Genomic DNA, 17,130 nt, shown 5'->3' with positions numbered 1-17,130 from the left:
GGCTTTACTTTGTGCCTGAATCCTGACTCAACATCATTTTCAACATTTCAGTGTCTGTGCTACTGACAACATCAGAAGCAACTAAAACGCAATGTGGCCTCCTTTTGTTATCATTTTCATTTGTTTGCTTCATAAAAACAAGGACACAATGTAATTGAAATGGCACAAGTTGTTCATCAGCTACTTCAATTGTTTAACAGTAGGTAAAAATGTTTTTTTTTTTCAGGGCCATAGAAAAAGAAAACAGAGAAAAAAAAAACACTGTCAGTTTCCCGAAGCCTGTTTCGAACTAAGACATTCTTAAAACTAGACACGTCAGCCACTCCAGCGCTCGATAGCATTTTGTGAAATAATGAAGTTGAGGGAGTTCAACACGAAGGCCCTGGCAGCAACCTTGAAGTTCAAACTGAGGAAAAAAAATCTCTGTCAGACCTTTCATGTCATCTGCCATGCTTGACGGATTCCCATTTGAATACCAAAGGGACGAAGACTCTCCTTTTTCTTCCAGCAGTCAAAATTGTGTGCTTAATAAACGATATTGAGATTAAAAACCCATTGGAGTCTTGGGCTGAACATGAAGAACGCTATAATAAAAAGTCCTCTCAGTGTGTGTGGTGGTGGGGTGCAAGGGCTGCTGAAATTGAGGACAACCTGAGGAAAATTGTGATCCGCAGTGTAACGAGCAGGATGATTCAGGCCGGGTCCAGGCCAGTGCCCCTGGCTGCCTGTCTCCCTGTTGCTTTTTCAAAGAGAGAGCAATTCCGCCCCAATGTGACACATATGTTGCCAAGCTTAATATCCGTCCGCTGCCTGGGCCCATGAGTCCACCGTCAAATCCGACCTCCAGCAATAAAGACCTTCAAAGTCTAATGACTTCAGTAACTCCGGCACTTAGCCGCGGCGGGATTTATGGGGCCCGCGAAATCCAGATTTCCAACCTCATTCAAGTTCCCTACTCATTCGCTTGCCGCTGCCGCTCTCCCTCTTGCTGGCTCTCTTTCCTCTGTCTGAAATTTTCCATCTCTAACCACACACTATATAACCCACCAGTTCTCACCTCGCCTCCTCAGTCTCAGATAGTAATATCTTGCTGTTGTCTGAGGTTTTTGTACGGGTCCCGAAACCGGACAGGAAAATAAAGCATTGATGCAACTGATTAAAACATTTCACAATGATTCTTAGCTTGGGTGTTAGGTTTCTAACTGGTATACCACCTTTAGAAATAAAAAAAGCAGTGATAACTTATGTTTTGCTAACGTTTTTGATAACTTTTGACATTTTAATGATTTGATAACAGTCTTTTTCAACTCTTTCTCCTTCTATTTACTCATCTAAATTAAAGTAGATTTTTTTGTTATTGTGCCTTTATTGAAGCCCTAATATTAATGTTACATTAGCAGCGATATTTCATGTTGCTCTGAAGTCAAAGCAATTGAATGTGACATGCTGGACTTCACACAAGTCGGAAGAAGGATCTTCCAATTAACATGAATAAGCTTTTGCACTTTCAAATAACAATGAAAGCCTCATGGATCATTTATATATGATAAAAATGTGGTACTGATGTTACACACTGATAAGTTTTACATTCACAATTTCATGACTGGGGACATGCCTGTACCATTAGACCTGTGATATTAGATATAAACCAGATATGTGGTGGAATTATTAACCTTAATGCAGAAAGGCTTATTACTGGTGGACTGCACATACTTCTGGGTGGACTTCTGTACAAACTGGTGTGGCTATTCTTTAGTAACAGTACTAGTACTTTGTAAAAAACACCTTTGTGCCGCATGCATAGGCTGTTTAATAGGTTAAGATGAAATGGGGCCTATAAAAAAAAGGTTAAAAAGTAGTGTGGACACTCCTTATAACTTTAAACCGACAGGGTCTTTTTTGCAGACCAGTTGCCATATATGGACTGGGGAGTGTTTTGAATACGTCACACGCGTCAGTTTAAAAGGTTAAAGGTTCTCATCTAATTTAGGAAATAGTTCAAAGCAGTATCTAGTTAAAGGTCCTTTTAAGTGTGAGGTAAAATTTTTGTGTGAGGTATTTTTAATCTATAAACATGCTTAGATGTAGTATTTAGTTAGAACAGATGAATTGTTTCACAATAACCATTTTAAATTACAAATCTGCCTAGAGCTCACCCAATAGGTTAAGCTGAATTCATTCTTCCTGTCTCTGAAACTCTGTCTTAATCAACGATAAAATAGAAAGGATTTTTCCCTCACTTCCGAAACAGTGGGCACCGACTTTCTGAATGTTAACTCTCCCACTGGTGGCAGCGGCCATGAAAGAAGCAGAAAAGCCGCTCTACCCTTCCTGCTCCTCACTAAGCCCTGCGTGCTCGTTATCAACCTCCTAACGTGCATGTTTCAAATGTGCTGAAAGTGTGGGAGACCCGCAGATATTGAGGCTGGATGTACTCTTTAAGGAACTCAAAACTCTTTTGTTTTTTATTCATTTTTAACATTGAAGATGTTAGAACATATAAATGTTTGGGGAAGTGGATTGTGGGTTAGAGGAGAAAAACCTCAAATGACAATTGATGTGTTTAGCAGTGAGTCGACTATCCAGACTGCCATGAGAGACAAAAATCTACATCTCAGGGTTTTGCCTAAATGTGAGCAGAATAAATGTGCAAGAACAGAATTTTCTCTGAGCCGCTGTGCACAACAATTTGTTACTCAAGTGCTGCAGACTGCAATTGATTTCCCCCTTGCAACATGTTTCATTTAATTAATTTATTTGTTTATTCTGTAGTGTGTGTGGGGGAGAAAAATACATTTGACTATTTTTCAAAGCAGGAAAAGAAAGGCACTCTCTCCATTTCTACCCCTCTGGCTTGTTTTGTAAAAAAAAAAAGAGGGGGCAGCACCATTTTTCTCCACACTGAGGGCGAACGTTCAGGAGAAATTTACGGCGACGTTTTTATACCTGCTACAGCACAAGGCCTCATAAAGCATAAATATGTAACAAACAATCTGACTTTATATGATTACATATTGATAGAAGTAAAGACAGGGATAAAATACAGACAGCGGCTGGAGTGACGCGTGTTGTGATATATTTACACACATTCGCACACCTGCCGTCAAAGGGGACATCTCCGTGCAGAGTGTGTGTGCCGGCTTTGCCCAGGAGGAAGCGGACACGCTGGAAGAAGGTGTGAGTGGGGAGAGGGGTGGAGGGAGGCTGGCTGTGGCTCTGCTGGAGCAGGGCGAGGGGGTCGGGAGCGCCCTGGCAAAGGGGCTTATTACTGCAGCTCCCCTGCTGACAACAGTCTGGATCCACACAGTCTACCAGGCCATCTGAAACACACACAATACAAATACATACAATTGTTTTTATGTCTTGTCAGAATATGGGGTCATTAATATATCCATTTGTATTGTTAATATCATTGCTGCGACTAATATCATTGGTGGCTCCAAAAATGTTCCCTGTTCTTTGTCCTCTGTGAATATTTTATAAATGAACAATAGAAATGGACAGGTACTTGTTAATTTACTGTCACTGTTTAAAGCTAAGAATCAGTCCATAGTATCCATGCTGAGACTAAGCTGTTAAAACAGAGCTGTTACTCTGATGTCCAACTCCAACATGAACCAACTCATTTGAATGTGTCTGTCTAATCTGCCTACAGAAGTTTAGCCCCGCCTATTCACATTGCTGTTCCCAGGAGTGTGTGAATGCTAGTCAGTACTTATAATATTAATATAATCTGTAACTGTTTATAATACTGTAACTAACAAATTATTTTACAGTTTGTAAGTACCAATTCAACTACAAACACGAACAACGCTAGAATTAAAACCATTATGTCACCAAACTAAAATCTTGCCCTAATATTTGATAATCTCAAACATCTCCCACTGTTTATTTAAGTGTTTCTCTGAACAGTCTAATCAGCTTATAACCAAACAATTCCAAAGTCTTTGGATATCATGGTTAGTAAAAATAGTTTATCCAGCTTTTGTTGAAGTAGCTGTGTCTACTGTCCAGGAAAGGCTTTCTACTAGATTTGTGAAGCATTACTTTGATTTGATAGCGTTCAATGACAAGCGTGTTAGTGAGGTCAGTATGTTTAGTGATCACCCCATCTCATCCCCATCTCAACGCTGGGGGGCTTTATACCTTCCAGTCCATACTTGGCAATAGGCATTTTGCCAATACATTCATGTCTATCTGCTCCAGAGGGACCTATTCTATAGACAATACTTATCTACAGAGGCTAGACAAGCTGTATTTGTGCTCCTGCACAAATGTGTCAGCAATGGATGCAACTTTAAGTAGCTGAACACTCTATTTTGATGGGGTTTTTTTTAGCTTCTCATATAATATACTTTAGATGAACATGGAATCCATACTGGTCTCAGCCAGATGTTTAGACATTTCATGATGAGTGGACCAATATAATTTGTTCAAAATATTTTCCTTTTAACTTAACATATATTTGGTGTAGACACACAGGGTGGTTTTGTGTGATTTTTAATGTTAAGTTTTTCTGTTGTCTTTATTTAAATATTATATGAATATATAATAATATAATTAAATAACAAACTGACTAATGGATAAATACTTGTGGATATTGCACAAGAGAAACTAGGTGCTTGTCTTAATTTATTATAATATTATAATGTGCGCGGTGCCCCTACTTCAGCGGACATGACGTGAAAAATCTGATCACAGGCGGTCACAGAAGACACGTTTAAAATGGCAGAAGTGAACAGCTATGCGTTTTGGCAGTCATTTGTAATCAGATCACCCAAATGCATGTTAATGCCAGGCATCAATAGCATCAAAAAGAAGCCTCACAACCCTATATATATACACAGCACCCTCTATGGCACTATCTACATCTGTCTACATGCCAAAAGCTGCTTGGGAGGCATGCATGGTAAAAAGCCTTTTCTCACTTACAAGCACAAACGTAAATGTTTGATGTTTGCTAAGCAATACTGGGACTTCAACTGGGACCATGTGCTTTGGTCAGATAAGACCAAGATTGAACTTTTTGGTAACAAACACACTAGTGGGTCTGGCATAACACAAAAGATGAGTATGTGGAAAAGCATCTTATGCCCACAGTGTGGGGGAGGATCAGTGATGCTGTGGGCCTGTTTCTCTTCCAAATGACAGTTAGTGTAAGTTAGCTTGGCATCATGAACTCTTTGAAATACCATTATATACATTATAAATAATAAGTTATAACACAATAAATAATACATTATAACAAAATAATACATTCTAAATTAAAATCTGGTGGCCTCTGCCCAAAAGCTGAAGATGGGTCGTCACTGGGTGTTTCAGCGAGGTGGCCAAATCTACACCAAAATGGTTCACAAGGCAAAAAAAAGTTCCTCCCATAACCATCTCAGTCCCCAAACCTCAACCCAATTGAAAACCTGTGGGGTGCGCTGAAGAGGAGAGTGCATAGGAGAGGACCCAGGACTGAGGAATGGTGGAAGATCCCTCTCTCTGTATTCTCCCATCTTGTGAAATGTTATAGGTGAAGACTAAGTGCTGTCTTGTTGGCAAGAGGGGGTTGTACAAAGTATTAACATCAGGGGTGCCAATAATTGTGACACACATGATTTCATGTAAAATAATTATTTATTAATGTGTATTTTTTTTCTACTGAATAAATGCACTTGAAATTAAAGTTAGGATTTTTCTCTTTTTTTTTTCATTGTTTTCCATTATTATTAAAAAAAATAATAATTTATTAGGAGCCTAAGAACACATCTTAACGAAGGGAGCCAGTAATTGTGAAAGGCGCTGTATATCTTTGTGTAGGTGCAAATGCAACATACACTTTTATTTGAGACCCTGGCAGCATTTACATATTATCTAAATTTAAGCAGTTGGCATTCTCTGTTGCTCATAGAGGGCTTGACTTTTACCCCAAATCGGGTCGAAAATGCTACATTATTTCCCCAAGTTTCAAATAGATTTTTGCCTGACCTTCGTGCAAGCATTTGTATCTGAATAAAGAGGCAATAGCATACATTAAAATGGCAGAGCATTTCCATAACAATTTCATATATACAATCCACCCCAACTTCCAATAGTAGGAACAGCGTTGACATTTCTAGCTAACCACAGCATCACTTATAAATGCCAGAAAGGGGAAAAACACGCTCTTGGAGCACTGGGAATAATAGCTTTTGTCCATGTTATAATGAGCTATTTAAAACCATATTAACAATATCGTGATCCTGCCGGCCACTTTATCTGCAGTGTAGCCAGGCTGCTGAGTCCTTGTTGCTCTGAGATAAAGAAGTTTAGAAGGGGATGAACTAAAGCTTCTCAGTTCAAGGTCATCTCCTCCTAGGGGTGGAAACAATTACACAGAACTGTGAAACACATTTGACTTGTAAATGTCCCTGCTGTGTATTTCTACAAATATTCCTAGCACAGAGGCACCAAATGTCTTATAAATACTGCGCTTACTGGTTCCGAAAAGAGAGATTATTCTAAACTATCACTATAGGTATATTCTGCAGGCTATGTCTAAGATCTCTAGATTGTCAGATCTACAATTTTAGGGAACAGCATTTGATCAGGAAGGATTAAAGGTGGTAGGGATAGAATGTTTTTGCTATAATAATAAAAAGAAATCTTAAATGTAAATGTTATATGTCAATAGTAATTTCTCCTGTTTTTTGAGTGTCTGTTAATGACCATTGCATTGAAGACATACATCTGCTTCTCTCTTATCTATCCCAATGACTGATCTATCCATTTTCTTTTTGAAGCGTTGTTGCAGCGTTTGCTCTATTTTATAAGTTTCTGTGCCCAAGCTTTGTGTTCAAGGCTAAAGTTCTCAAAACTACACTGAGATATTATAAAAAATTAATAAATAAATATAAATATTATTATCTATATATTGTTGTGATTAATGCAATTAAATACTATTTAATAGCCTGACACCACTATATATATATATATATGTGTGTGTGTGTGTGTGTGTATGATTTCTATCGGGGTTTAAACTTATACTTTATCACAGAAATGCTGACAATGCTGAATAATATGTTTGTGTAACATTGTGACATTTTCTTTTTCATGTAATATACACATAACACCAAGGTCCCCTAGAAACATAATTTTATGAATACTGTGCATTTGGTTCTGCCTACTATACAAGAAAAACAGAACTGAAATAATTGAGAACACTTTTTAATTTACTTCTAAAAGTTATTTCAACAATTATTTCAGTTCCGTTTTCCTTGTATAGTAGGCAGAACCAAATGCACAGTATTCATAAAATTATGTTTCTAGGGGACCTTGGTGTTATGTGTATATTACATGAAAAAGAAAATGTCACAATGTTACACAAACATATTATTCAGCATTGTCAGCATTTCTGTGATAAAGTTGGAAAGCTATACACATTACATGTTCTGCTATAGGCTCCAACTGACCCCAGTTGTGCAGAAACCATTAACTTCAGCCTGACTCCATCTCGCCACAGCTGTAAAGCCTTTGATTGTCATCTATTTCCCTAACGCCTGCTCCTAATGATGCCTCATTCAGAATACAAATGCACGTTTTAATGAGCACTTGGTTGGTTCCAGACATAAATGCACGTTAGACTTTGATTTTGAATCCAGAGGCACGTAATTGAATCGAGTTCACCTCTCCTGCCCAGCCTTCCTATGATAGCATCGAGCTAGCTCAAACGCATGTATTAACTTGCTGCATTACAGCGAGATGCATGAAGATCATGTATACACTTCTCCAATTATTTCTGAATAGATCTGAATGACACCAGAGTTTCTTAGCTGAGTAATCTCTGCAGGCTCCTGCTTTTAAACGTAAGCTGAGACACAACAGAAGCTCTGTAGCTTCTCCCTCTTTCATGTGATGCAGATGCACAGAGAACAGAAGAGGGGAAAATAGTGGGGTGAAGAGGGAACTGAGAGAGGCAAAACTAGCGTTTTCTTCGCAACAAAATATTTAGCTGATAACGTATTGGTGATTAGCACCTCCATTGGAGCTTGGTAGGTTGAGTGTTTCAGCACTAGCGGCAGCAAACCAAGTCCTGGAACATTCTGCATTCATGGCTAGCGACCACGCTAGGGGAGGATACAGATGACATGGCTAATGATCAGGCCTCAAATTTAGCACCCGTGACCCCCTCCCTATATCCTTCTTGTTCTCTTCCTTACCTACCTCCTAGTTTTTTCTGCCCATTCTCCTTCAAAATAAGCTTTAAAATGAAACAATTAAGATTTCAAAGGTAACATCCTAGTCAACAAATTGGATACACCTACTCATATAAGGGTTATGGATTCATCCAGTTATTGCAACTTGGCCAACAAGGTACTAAACTAATTAAAACCACAACTCCTGAATATCACTTGTGTTGCCCACCACTCAAAATGTATCAGTCAAAAGTCTGGATACACTTAGAAGGTTTTTTTTATTTATTTATTTTACTAATCATGTTTTAGAATTATAGTGAAGGCGTCAGTTAATATATAGTTATATCTTAAATATATAGTTATATCTCGTATTTAACAGAAATGACAAAGAAGCCTCAACAACTAAAGATAATATCAAATTAATCAAAAATTAATCTGCCACAATACATTTCAGTGATTTCACTTAGATGTCTGAATTTGTTAGCTTTTCATGATCCTAGGAATTCTAAACATATTCAATAATGTTGAGGTCTGGTCTAATGACATCTGCAGTTCCTGCAGTTTGAGTGGAGTCCAGCAGTAAGGCCTTCTTCATCAGCTACAGAATCAGACCAACAGCATTAAGTCGCCATTTCAAAGTAGAAGGATGGACACAAACACCTGTCTGTTTCTTGTATTCTCTGTATAGTTCATATTTTGAACTTCAGGTGAACTTCATACGTGAAGTTTTGGTAGTCTACAAGAGTCCTTTGAAGTTCCTTTTGTTTCTGCATCTTTAAATCATTTTTGGAAACTCCTGTTATTTGACTTCTTCATGCAAGCAGACATCCTATATATCTAATCTTCTTAGATAGGAGTACTGAATGTTTCAATGTAAACTGTATTCAAGATTTCCACAAAATCATCCAAACGGGTGTGCCCAAACTTTTGAATGATGCTTTATATTCAGAGGCATTGAAATCTCCACTTGTCTCGAAATCTCCACATCAATCCTCTTAGAGTAGGGGGAGATGGTGGGGGTGACAAAAGCGATATTAAAAAAGAACACATGCTTCGGTAAGAGCCTGAGCTCAATCAGCAGCGTCGCCTTTCATCTTAACCCGGCAAACAGCGACACAGCCACAAATCATCTTCCCGGAATGTCACCTGAGCGCTGCAAGGCGCCCTCGTGCATAGAATCTCTGGTGCAATCAAATGAAGGAGAGATTGGTTTACCTCACTCCATCTTTCCCTCTCTGTTTGTTTTTCTTTTGAATAGAATACGTGATAAAAAAGAGAAGACCGCATGTTTTCACTCATCTTTCATCTCAGCAGGATGGGTAGACATCAAAGGTATTAACCTACATTGGTGCAGATTTAAAATCCACTCAGCGTTCGGGACACACTGGTGTTTTGACAACAACAGCGGCCAAAGGCCAGGCTGGACTTGAGAAATGCAGGAAAAATAAATGCACTGAAGATTTACACTAATGTCTTCTTGGAAGACCAAGGAAACTGAACTGGTTATATTCATATTAATCTCCCTCCCTAATATGATCTTTCAGGTCTAATATTTAATAATTTTATGTACATATCTCTTGTACATATAAGTGTAGTACTTTAAAACCCCTAAATGTTCTGCTATTCTGGAGTATAATAAATATATACTTGTAAAAAGTCAACTATTATTGCCACAGTGAACAAACTACTTGTAAATATGTACACATCAAAGTATCCCGCGTGTGTGTATAGCAATGTAGTTACCAGAAAAAAAACACTAAATCATGAAGTAAAGAAGAACTATTTAAATTCAAAAGTGCTGAGAGAAATAGTTGCTGATATACAGCAGACTAAGTCACAGAAACATCACAAAACAAAACATTTCTGAGGGTGTAAGACATCACCAAGCCACAGTGAGAGCCATTATCTACAAAATGAGAACACTAGGAACTTTGCTAGGAGAGGCTGGCCTGTCAAAATACCCAGAGGGTGCATCAACAAATCATCCCAGAAGTCACCAAAGGTTCCAGATGAGCATTTAAGGAACTTCTCTCTAGGTCTCTAGCTTCAGATGAGGTCATAAGTCCACCGTAAGAAACCTCAGAAACATAGTGGGGTTACGCAGCAACACAATGATCCAACAGAGAAATGCAAATCCATTTCTGAAAGGCTGAAAATAAATAAACCTGACATTTGAAAGACACTTGCCTCAAACAATCAATTCATGCTTCTAAAAATAAAAAGTTCTTCTGTAAAGAAGAGTAGGCTCAGATTAGAAGTGGGGAAAAAAAATTATTAGATGATTCTCGAGGCAGATGTGGACGATTCTGAATCAATATACAAATGTAAAAAAACAAAAAAGATTTTCTGAATGTTCATTGATAATGTTGATGAAATGCAAAATGCAGAATTCAGAAGTGTGGAAGTGACAGTCTGTGGAGTGAACATAACAAAGACACAATAGATGAGCGATTACAAACTCTATCACAACTTGTACTCAGTCTTTGAGAACCAGGGCTCTCAAGCTCTATTGTCTCAAAGATACTTTACTGATACTGCGATCTTGACGTTCTACAAAGAGACCAAAATGCTTATAGGAAATGCTGAATGTTACTGCTACTGAAGTCACACAAGTTTATTATTGTAAGAGGGCAATAAAATTTTTTTGGATGCTTTGATGTTAGATAACTTTGCTCTTTAAATGAATAAATCAATGGTTTTAAATATTATATATTCAATGTTTTTTTGGTTAATTTTGTTCTTACTTGTCATAATAGAGAAAATTAGGAAGGGGGCAAATCATCAGTATTGGTCAAATCTAAACATCTATCCAACGTTTTTTATTTTCAAAGCAAATGTCAATATTTTTCCCATATTGCTGTGTCTCTACTTCGTCAGTCCCTGTGTTTAAAGTTCAGCACTTTCTCCAAATCAGACTAGTCAACTGTCCAAGACATGTTTAGTGTTTGGTGTCCTTCAAGTTTTGTACTGGAGCTGCAAAGCCAAATCACACACATTTGCCATAGACCATGACAAGCTGTTAAGTAATCACAAACAGAATGACTCTTCTTCATCTTGTCTAAAAGCTTGGCTTTCTTACCTCCATCGTTGTCTGCATTGTCATCACACTCACGCTCCGTCACCATGTTGCAGCCAGGGCCGCTCCAGCCAGGCTGACACACGCAGCGCCAGCCGCTCTGCTCCAGAGTGCAGCGGCCTTTTCCATTACACAGCCCCGGGCAGCCATCTGACAGGCAACCGAACCGACAGTTAGCTACTTTCACCACCGACGCTGCTCTCACTGCACACCAGTCATGGCAGCCAATTGCTACGTTAGACAGCTACGCTTCATAATTGACTATGTTGTAACATTTATTAGTTGGGAAGAATCCTTTAACATCGATTCATTCAATTCTTTCTAGAAAAGATGTCTGAAATGATAGTGATAACTCCCTCTGCTGCACTAAATTATACAACATACCCTACAGAGAACAGAAGTGCCTTATAATCGACTAAGTGATCGAAGTAAAATATTACCAGCATGTGTTACTCCGCTACTCAAGCACAGAAAATCCATGATGGAGCTGAATGGATTCATTTCTTGTAGTACAGATAATGCTGATGAGCCACTCACCTTTCACCACCACATCTAGATCATGGGCTGAAAGGAACAAACAAGAAGAGGAGAAGTGTATTAAGCACATTTATACACACACTTACTGGACGCACACAACTGGCATGTTTAAAAGAGGCTTTAAGTCAGGAACAGGGCTGCAATTAGTTTGACCCGTCTGAAGAAAGCTACAGTGCAAGCTCTTTAATTCCCTTGTTAAAGTGCAAAAGGGATGAAATGAGTTCTTGGCTTTGCTTTTAGTAAACGCCTAAGATTATTGGCTCTCTGTCACTCGGCGTAAGCCATACACACTTGCAAATTCGCCTGCCGCACCTTTCTCAGCGATATTTTGAATTCTTCAAGCGTCCGCTCATCTGCATGCTAACAGAAAGGAAGGGGAGGGGGGCGCGCGTTGACGAGGAAATATTACGGTTTAATTACCGCCAAATTAGCTGTGATGCGGCGGCTGATTAGGAAAAGTCTCCTGACAGGGAAGCGTCAGAGACTAGGATCGCGCAATATATCATTTGTTAATCGTTATCGCATTTCAGGCTTTTTGAAATAGTGATGTCACAGGGGGCTGCAACATGCAAATGAGCCCTTCATCAAATCTCAGACTTTCAGGACAGGTAGTGATGCATCAAAGAGTTTATGTAAGCCTGCAAACATAAACAAACACAAAACAAACGGAATCAAAATAATAAAGGCAACTATATAACCTTCTTACGTGTATATGTATATAGATATTCATTCTCAGCCTATTTCTTTTCAAACATAAAAATAAGAAATAAACTTGGTGCATCTCCTAGTCAGGCTAAGGCTGTCAATTTGCTTTAATTATTTCATAGAAAAAATCAATGTCAGGTCAGAGATTTACATGGTCAGTGGTTATAAGCTATGTTTTTTTTTTTTACCAATTGTGCAGTGCTCGCCCTCCCATCCAGGCTGGCACTGGCATTTGCCGTCCACACACTGGCCATGTTCCTCACAGCGAGGGTGGCACGCACGCTGGTCACAGGCCGCACCCTCCCAGCCTTCCTCGCACTGGCATCGACCCTCAGAACACACACCGTGACTGCCACAGGGCACTGGGCACAGCTCTGATGGGTTTCAAAAGATGGGGACACAGAAGAGGGCAAGTTAGAACGAGAGAGAGATAGAGAGAAAGAATGGGACAGAGAGAATGGGAGAGTGTGAAGGCAAAATAAGAAAGAATAATCACTGAAACGCTTTAGGCTATGTTCACACAAGACTACAGCGGTCCACGCAACACTGTTTTGACTGTGGTGTTGGGCATGTCACTGCTAGCACCACTGTTTTTGTTTGGTTCAAAACACTCAGTTCTGATAGAAATGCACAATGGAGAGCTTGTGGCACAATACAGGGTTCCCAGACAACATTTTCCAGGACATTTTAAATACATGACAACATACATACAATGAGCATATTAAATCCCCCTCAATATCAACTGGTTTTACACACATGGTTAGTGGATGTTCCATTTAACATTTTTTACAATAGTACTATAGGCATATCTTTTCTGTAAGACACAAATCCCTCTGTAAATCCTCAAATGTGAGACTCATTGGTTTCAGAGCTGCCCTTGGAGATAGCAACAGCCTAGTGTTACTAGGCTTACTGAGTTAAATTGTGGCTTTTAAGAAGTCAAGAGCACAGTCAAAGCTTCCACATATTGGTAACATTATAGTTAAAACATAATAGTTTTCTTGGTCTCATTAGTAAGTATTAAATATGCATACACAGTGCCTCATATGCTTATTTTACAAAGATAAAATATGCAATAGCTTTGCACACTGCACTTACCACTGGCAACCCTATGCAGTCACACAGCGTCCACAAAGATTTTTCCCCACACACACTCACACACTCACCAATTCACACTCAACCAGTGCCTTTTGTAAATAATGTAAACATTAAGATTATTTCAAACCTGTACATTTAGCCGCTTTAAACCAGTGCAATATTGTAAATAGAGAGTATATATGCATAGTATAGTTAATGTGTAAATATTCAGTATTTCTATTTTGTAAATATTTTGCGCATATTTTCACTCATCTTTACACCTGTGTAATGTGACATGACAAGAAACGTAATTTGATTTTTTAATTTAGATTTTCCAGGACCTCGCTAACAGGACATTTTAGCCTTTCTCTTATTTTCGACAAGTGTCCATGACTGGACACGTTTTTTCCTCTTCTTACTTTTTAGGCTTTTAAATGTACAACAGACTGACCAACCAACAACATTCCAGACCGTAATTAAATCTGTTTGTGATATGTAGCATTTGTATTTTAAAATGACTGCTTCAGAATAATCTTGATAATCCACAAATTTATAGGGACAATAATCCAAAGTAATGAACAAAATGAAACCAAATAGTGCACCTGGGCCCTGATTAGCTTATGGCAGTGCTAGTGCTTATTGTTGTACCAAAGTAGACAGTAATGTTAAGAGGACTATTTGAGACTAAGACCACAAACTTGATTTGTGTCAGAATTAGGACCACATATGTTGCTATAAAAAGTCCAACCCTCCCTTCAAAAAAACAAACAAACAAACAAACAAAAAACACAAACAAAAACAGACAACCAGCAGACCAAAAATGTCACCTCAAATATATCATTAAAACAAAATCTGTCCGTTCTCCCACTGTGAATAGACAACTCATTGCTGTGGTCTAAAAGGATGAAAAGCTGATCAAGAAGCCTTTAAGCCAGGTTTACACTACACAGATCATAACAGCTTTTAAAAACAGAACATCTCAAACTCAACAGCACTTCTTCAAAAAGTTCCTCCTATTTTTGTTGTAAAAGTGTACATACTAGAGCATTATGAAAGATCCACACATAATGAGTGTCGCAATGGCACAGGCTATGAATATCTTCAAAATAATCCTTTGAGAGAACCAGCACATTACTGTCATCACAAGACACAAAGATGGACCTGGATATGTTGCATGAATCTGATGAACTGGATATGTCTTGTTTACACAAACAAGCACAGATTGTGGGCGAATGTGTGATTGATTAAATGTAGACATCATTTAACCATATATTGTACAGTGAGGGCAGGAGGTAATAAGCAACACATTTCTACAAAGGGACAGCTGGCTTAAAATTCTGAAGTGTGTATCTTCATGATTTATTTTATTTTTTTTAATTTGGCAGCACATCTACCTCTGTGGTCTTCTGGACACATGCAGTCCCAGCACAGCTATGCTATTTGTATTCTTTACTAGTTCTCCTATTGTATACAGCCTGGGTGACTAGTTCAGTTACGTCGCTGACTATCTCATGCTAGGGGGCTTTCCTCTGAGCCGACTGGCTGCCTAGAAATGCTGCATCAGCAAAAGTATGAAAAAAAGGGACAGTGGCAGACTTCACATGTGTCAGAGGTGACATGCTACTCTTTATTCCCCTAGTTTTGGGGTATTGCTAGTGATAAGAGGAGTTCACATAAACAGGGACTGGCTAATTGGTCTTCCAAATGAGGTAGATAGTGGGATAAAATTAGAAATAAATTATCAGAATAATTTTGATGCTCCACTAACCTGTAATAGGGAGACTAGCGTCTCTATCATTGCTACTTTAGACTCATAATTCTGCTAACTGCAGTATTTAAACCGTAAGACGGTAAGTAAACCGTCATTTGTTGAAATCATGGATGACAATCCACATGCTTTTTTCACTGTCAGTGATGGGTCTGTATTCCTCAGCGTGTACAGAAAAGCATACGATTTAGGTGTGAGCAATAAATGTCAATTCTCACAAAATACTGCTTTAAATTTGCATTAATAGTTAACTGAAACTTACATTATATAAACATTTACGACATTCATCAGATCCTCTCATCCAACCATTTGATCATGTTACAGATGTAGTACATTTGTAGCTTTTTCTTTCCTATCTGCATACCTTGATTGTGCTTGATCTGTATCCCACAGGCTCACTAAAAATTCTGGCAGTCATGACTAACTCATGTATCCACATGGTTACCAGATCAGGAAAAATATAAGAAAGGCTGTTTTAGTACAGTATTTGGATGTCGTCAGCCATCAATGGTTTGTTACAGTAGCCAGATCAGAACCAGATGTCCCCAGTGTGTGAGAAATTAGATGATTTTGCTTGTGGTTTCCTGTACTTAGCCGAAAGAATGGAGATTAAAGATAACAAAAGTCTCTTTAGTTTGCAGAGCGCAGATATGCTTAATTAGCACTTAATGCTAATTCTGTAAATCATACTGGTGAAGGACTGGCAAAAGACTGTATCAAATGATGCCGTTATTTTAAAAGCTCCATAATTGTAACATTGACTGCTGTAATCAATAATAATGGAATGATTAGCCAGTTACAACATTTATGTTACATTAAGAGGGTGGCCTCTTATAGCTCAATGACAAATGGTCTTCATTAGTGGGAGATATTTCTTCAGAGAGGAATACACATAAAAGCATCACAAAGCACTCCATACAGCAGCAGTTAACCCTTAGACATTGTAGTTATTGCAAAAGAAAAACATGCTGCAATTGTATTTGTGTTATTTGTCTGTTGTGGAGTGAAGATATTTTAATGTGCTTTGAATTTGATGAAAAGTTATTGTTGTGTGTCTAGTCTTGTTTTGTGGACTGAAGAATAGAGGAAGAAAGAGAGATGAAAAGAGAGAGAGAGAGAGAGAGAGAGAGAGAGAGAGAGAGCGCACAGATTAGAGTGGGAAGCCAAACTGAGAAAGAATAATCACTTAATTCAAAATCATCAAAAAACATACACTATACAGACAAAAGTATTGGGACACACCTCTTAATCACTGAATGTAGGTGCTTCATTCAGGCTTTCTATTGCAGGTGTATAAATCAAGAACCTAGTCCTGCAGTTTTCTATTAGAAACATTTGGTGGTCCTGTAATAGAATGCCGCTGTTGCAACAAGACAAAAAATGTTTCCCCCCTAGATATTCCACGATCAACTGTGAGTGGTATTATTGAAAGGTGAAAGTGTTTAGGAACCATAACAACTCGGCCATGAAGTGGCTGACCACGTACAGAATTACATGCATATGGATTTAGAATGGGATGTTACGAAAGCTCCTATAGGTGTAAAGTGTTATGTGTCCCAATACTTTTGTCCATATGGTGTACTTATATACAAACTGTCCCAAACATGAAATAATTCACAAAATATACTTGTATTTTCAAATTAAATGTCTGAAACACAAAGTCTTCCTTTAATTCCTAGCAGAACCACTGCCCTATATAGCCCATATTTATGTTGTGTCAGGGCAGCATATCTGCTCCAATACATAATGAAATAAATACATAAACAGTTATTCTAAGCAGGAAACAGACACATATACAGATAATG

The 17,130-nt window shown here is 38.4% G+C and overlaps 1 protein-coding gene across 4 annotated transcripts in view; it reads right to left on the bottom strand.

Annotated features, from left to right (window-relative positions):
- The window catches only part of LOC140540747 (teneurin-1-like), a 260,632-nt gene that overhangs the window by 68,509 nt on the left and 174,993 nt on the right, over positions 1-17,130 (bottom strand). For all 4 annotated transcript variants that reach the window (XM_072663175.1, XM_072663174.1, XM_072663173.1 and 1 more), the window contains 4 exons: positions 12,669-12,854; positions 11,776-11,802; positions 11,242-11,388; positions 3,098-3,320 (listed from right to left, as the gene is read on the bottom strand). In XM_072663175.1, the coding sequence (XP_072519276.1) occupies positions 3,098-3,320; positions 11,242-11,388; positions 11,776-11,802; positions 12,669-12,854 (583 nt within the window). The remainder of the gene's footprint in view (positions 1-3,097; positions 3,321-11,241; positions 11,389-11,775; positions 11,803-12,668; positions 12,855-17,130) is intronic.

The sequence above is a fragment of the Salminus brasiliensis genome, chromosome 19, assembly GCF_030463535.1.
Source record: "Salminus brasiliensis chromosome 19, fSalBra1.hap2, whole genome shotgun sequence".
NCBI lineage: Eukaryota > Metazoa > Chordata > Actinopteri > Characiformes > Bryconidae > Salminus > Salminus brasiliensis.
This window is presented reverse-complemented; position numbering and strand designations above follow the sequence as displayed.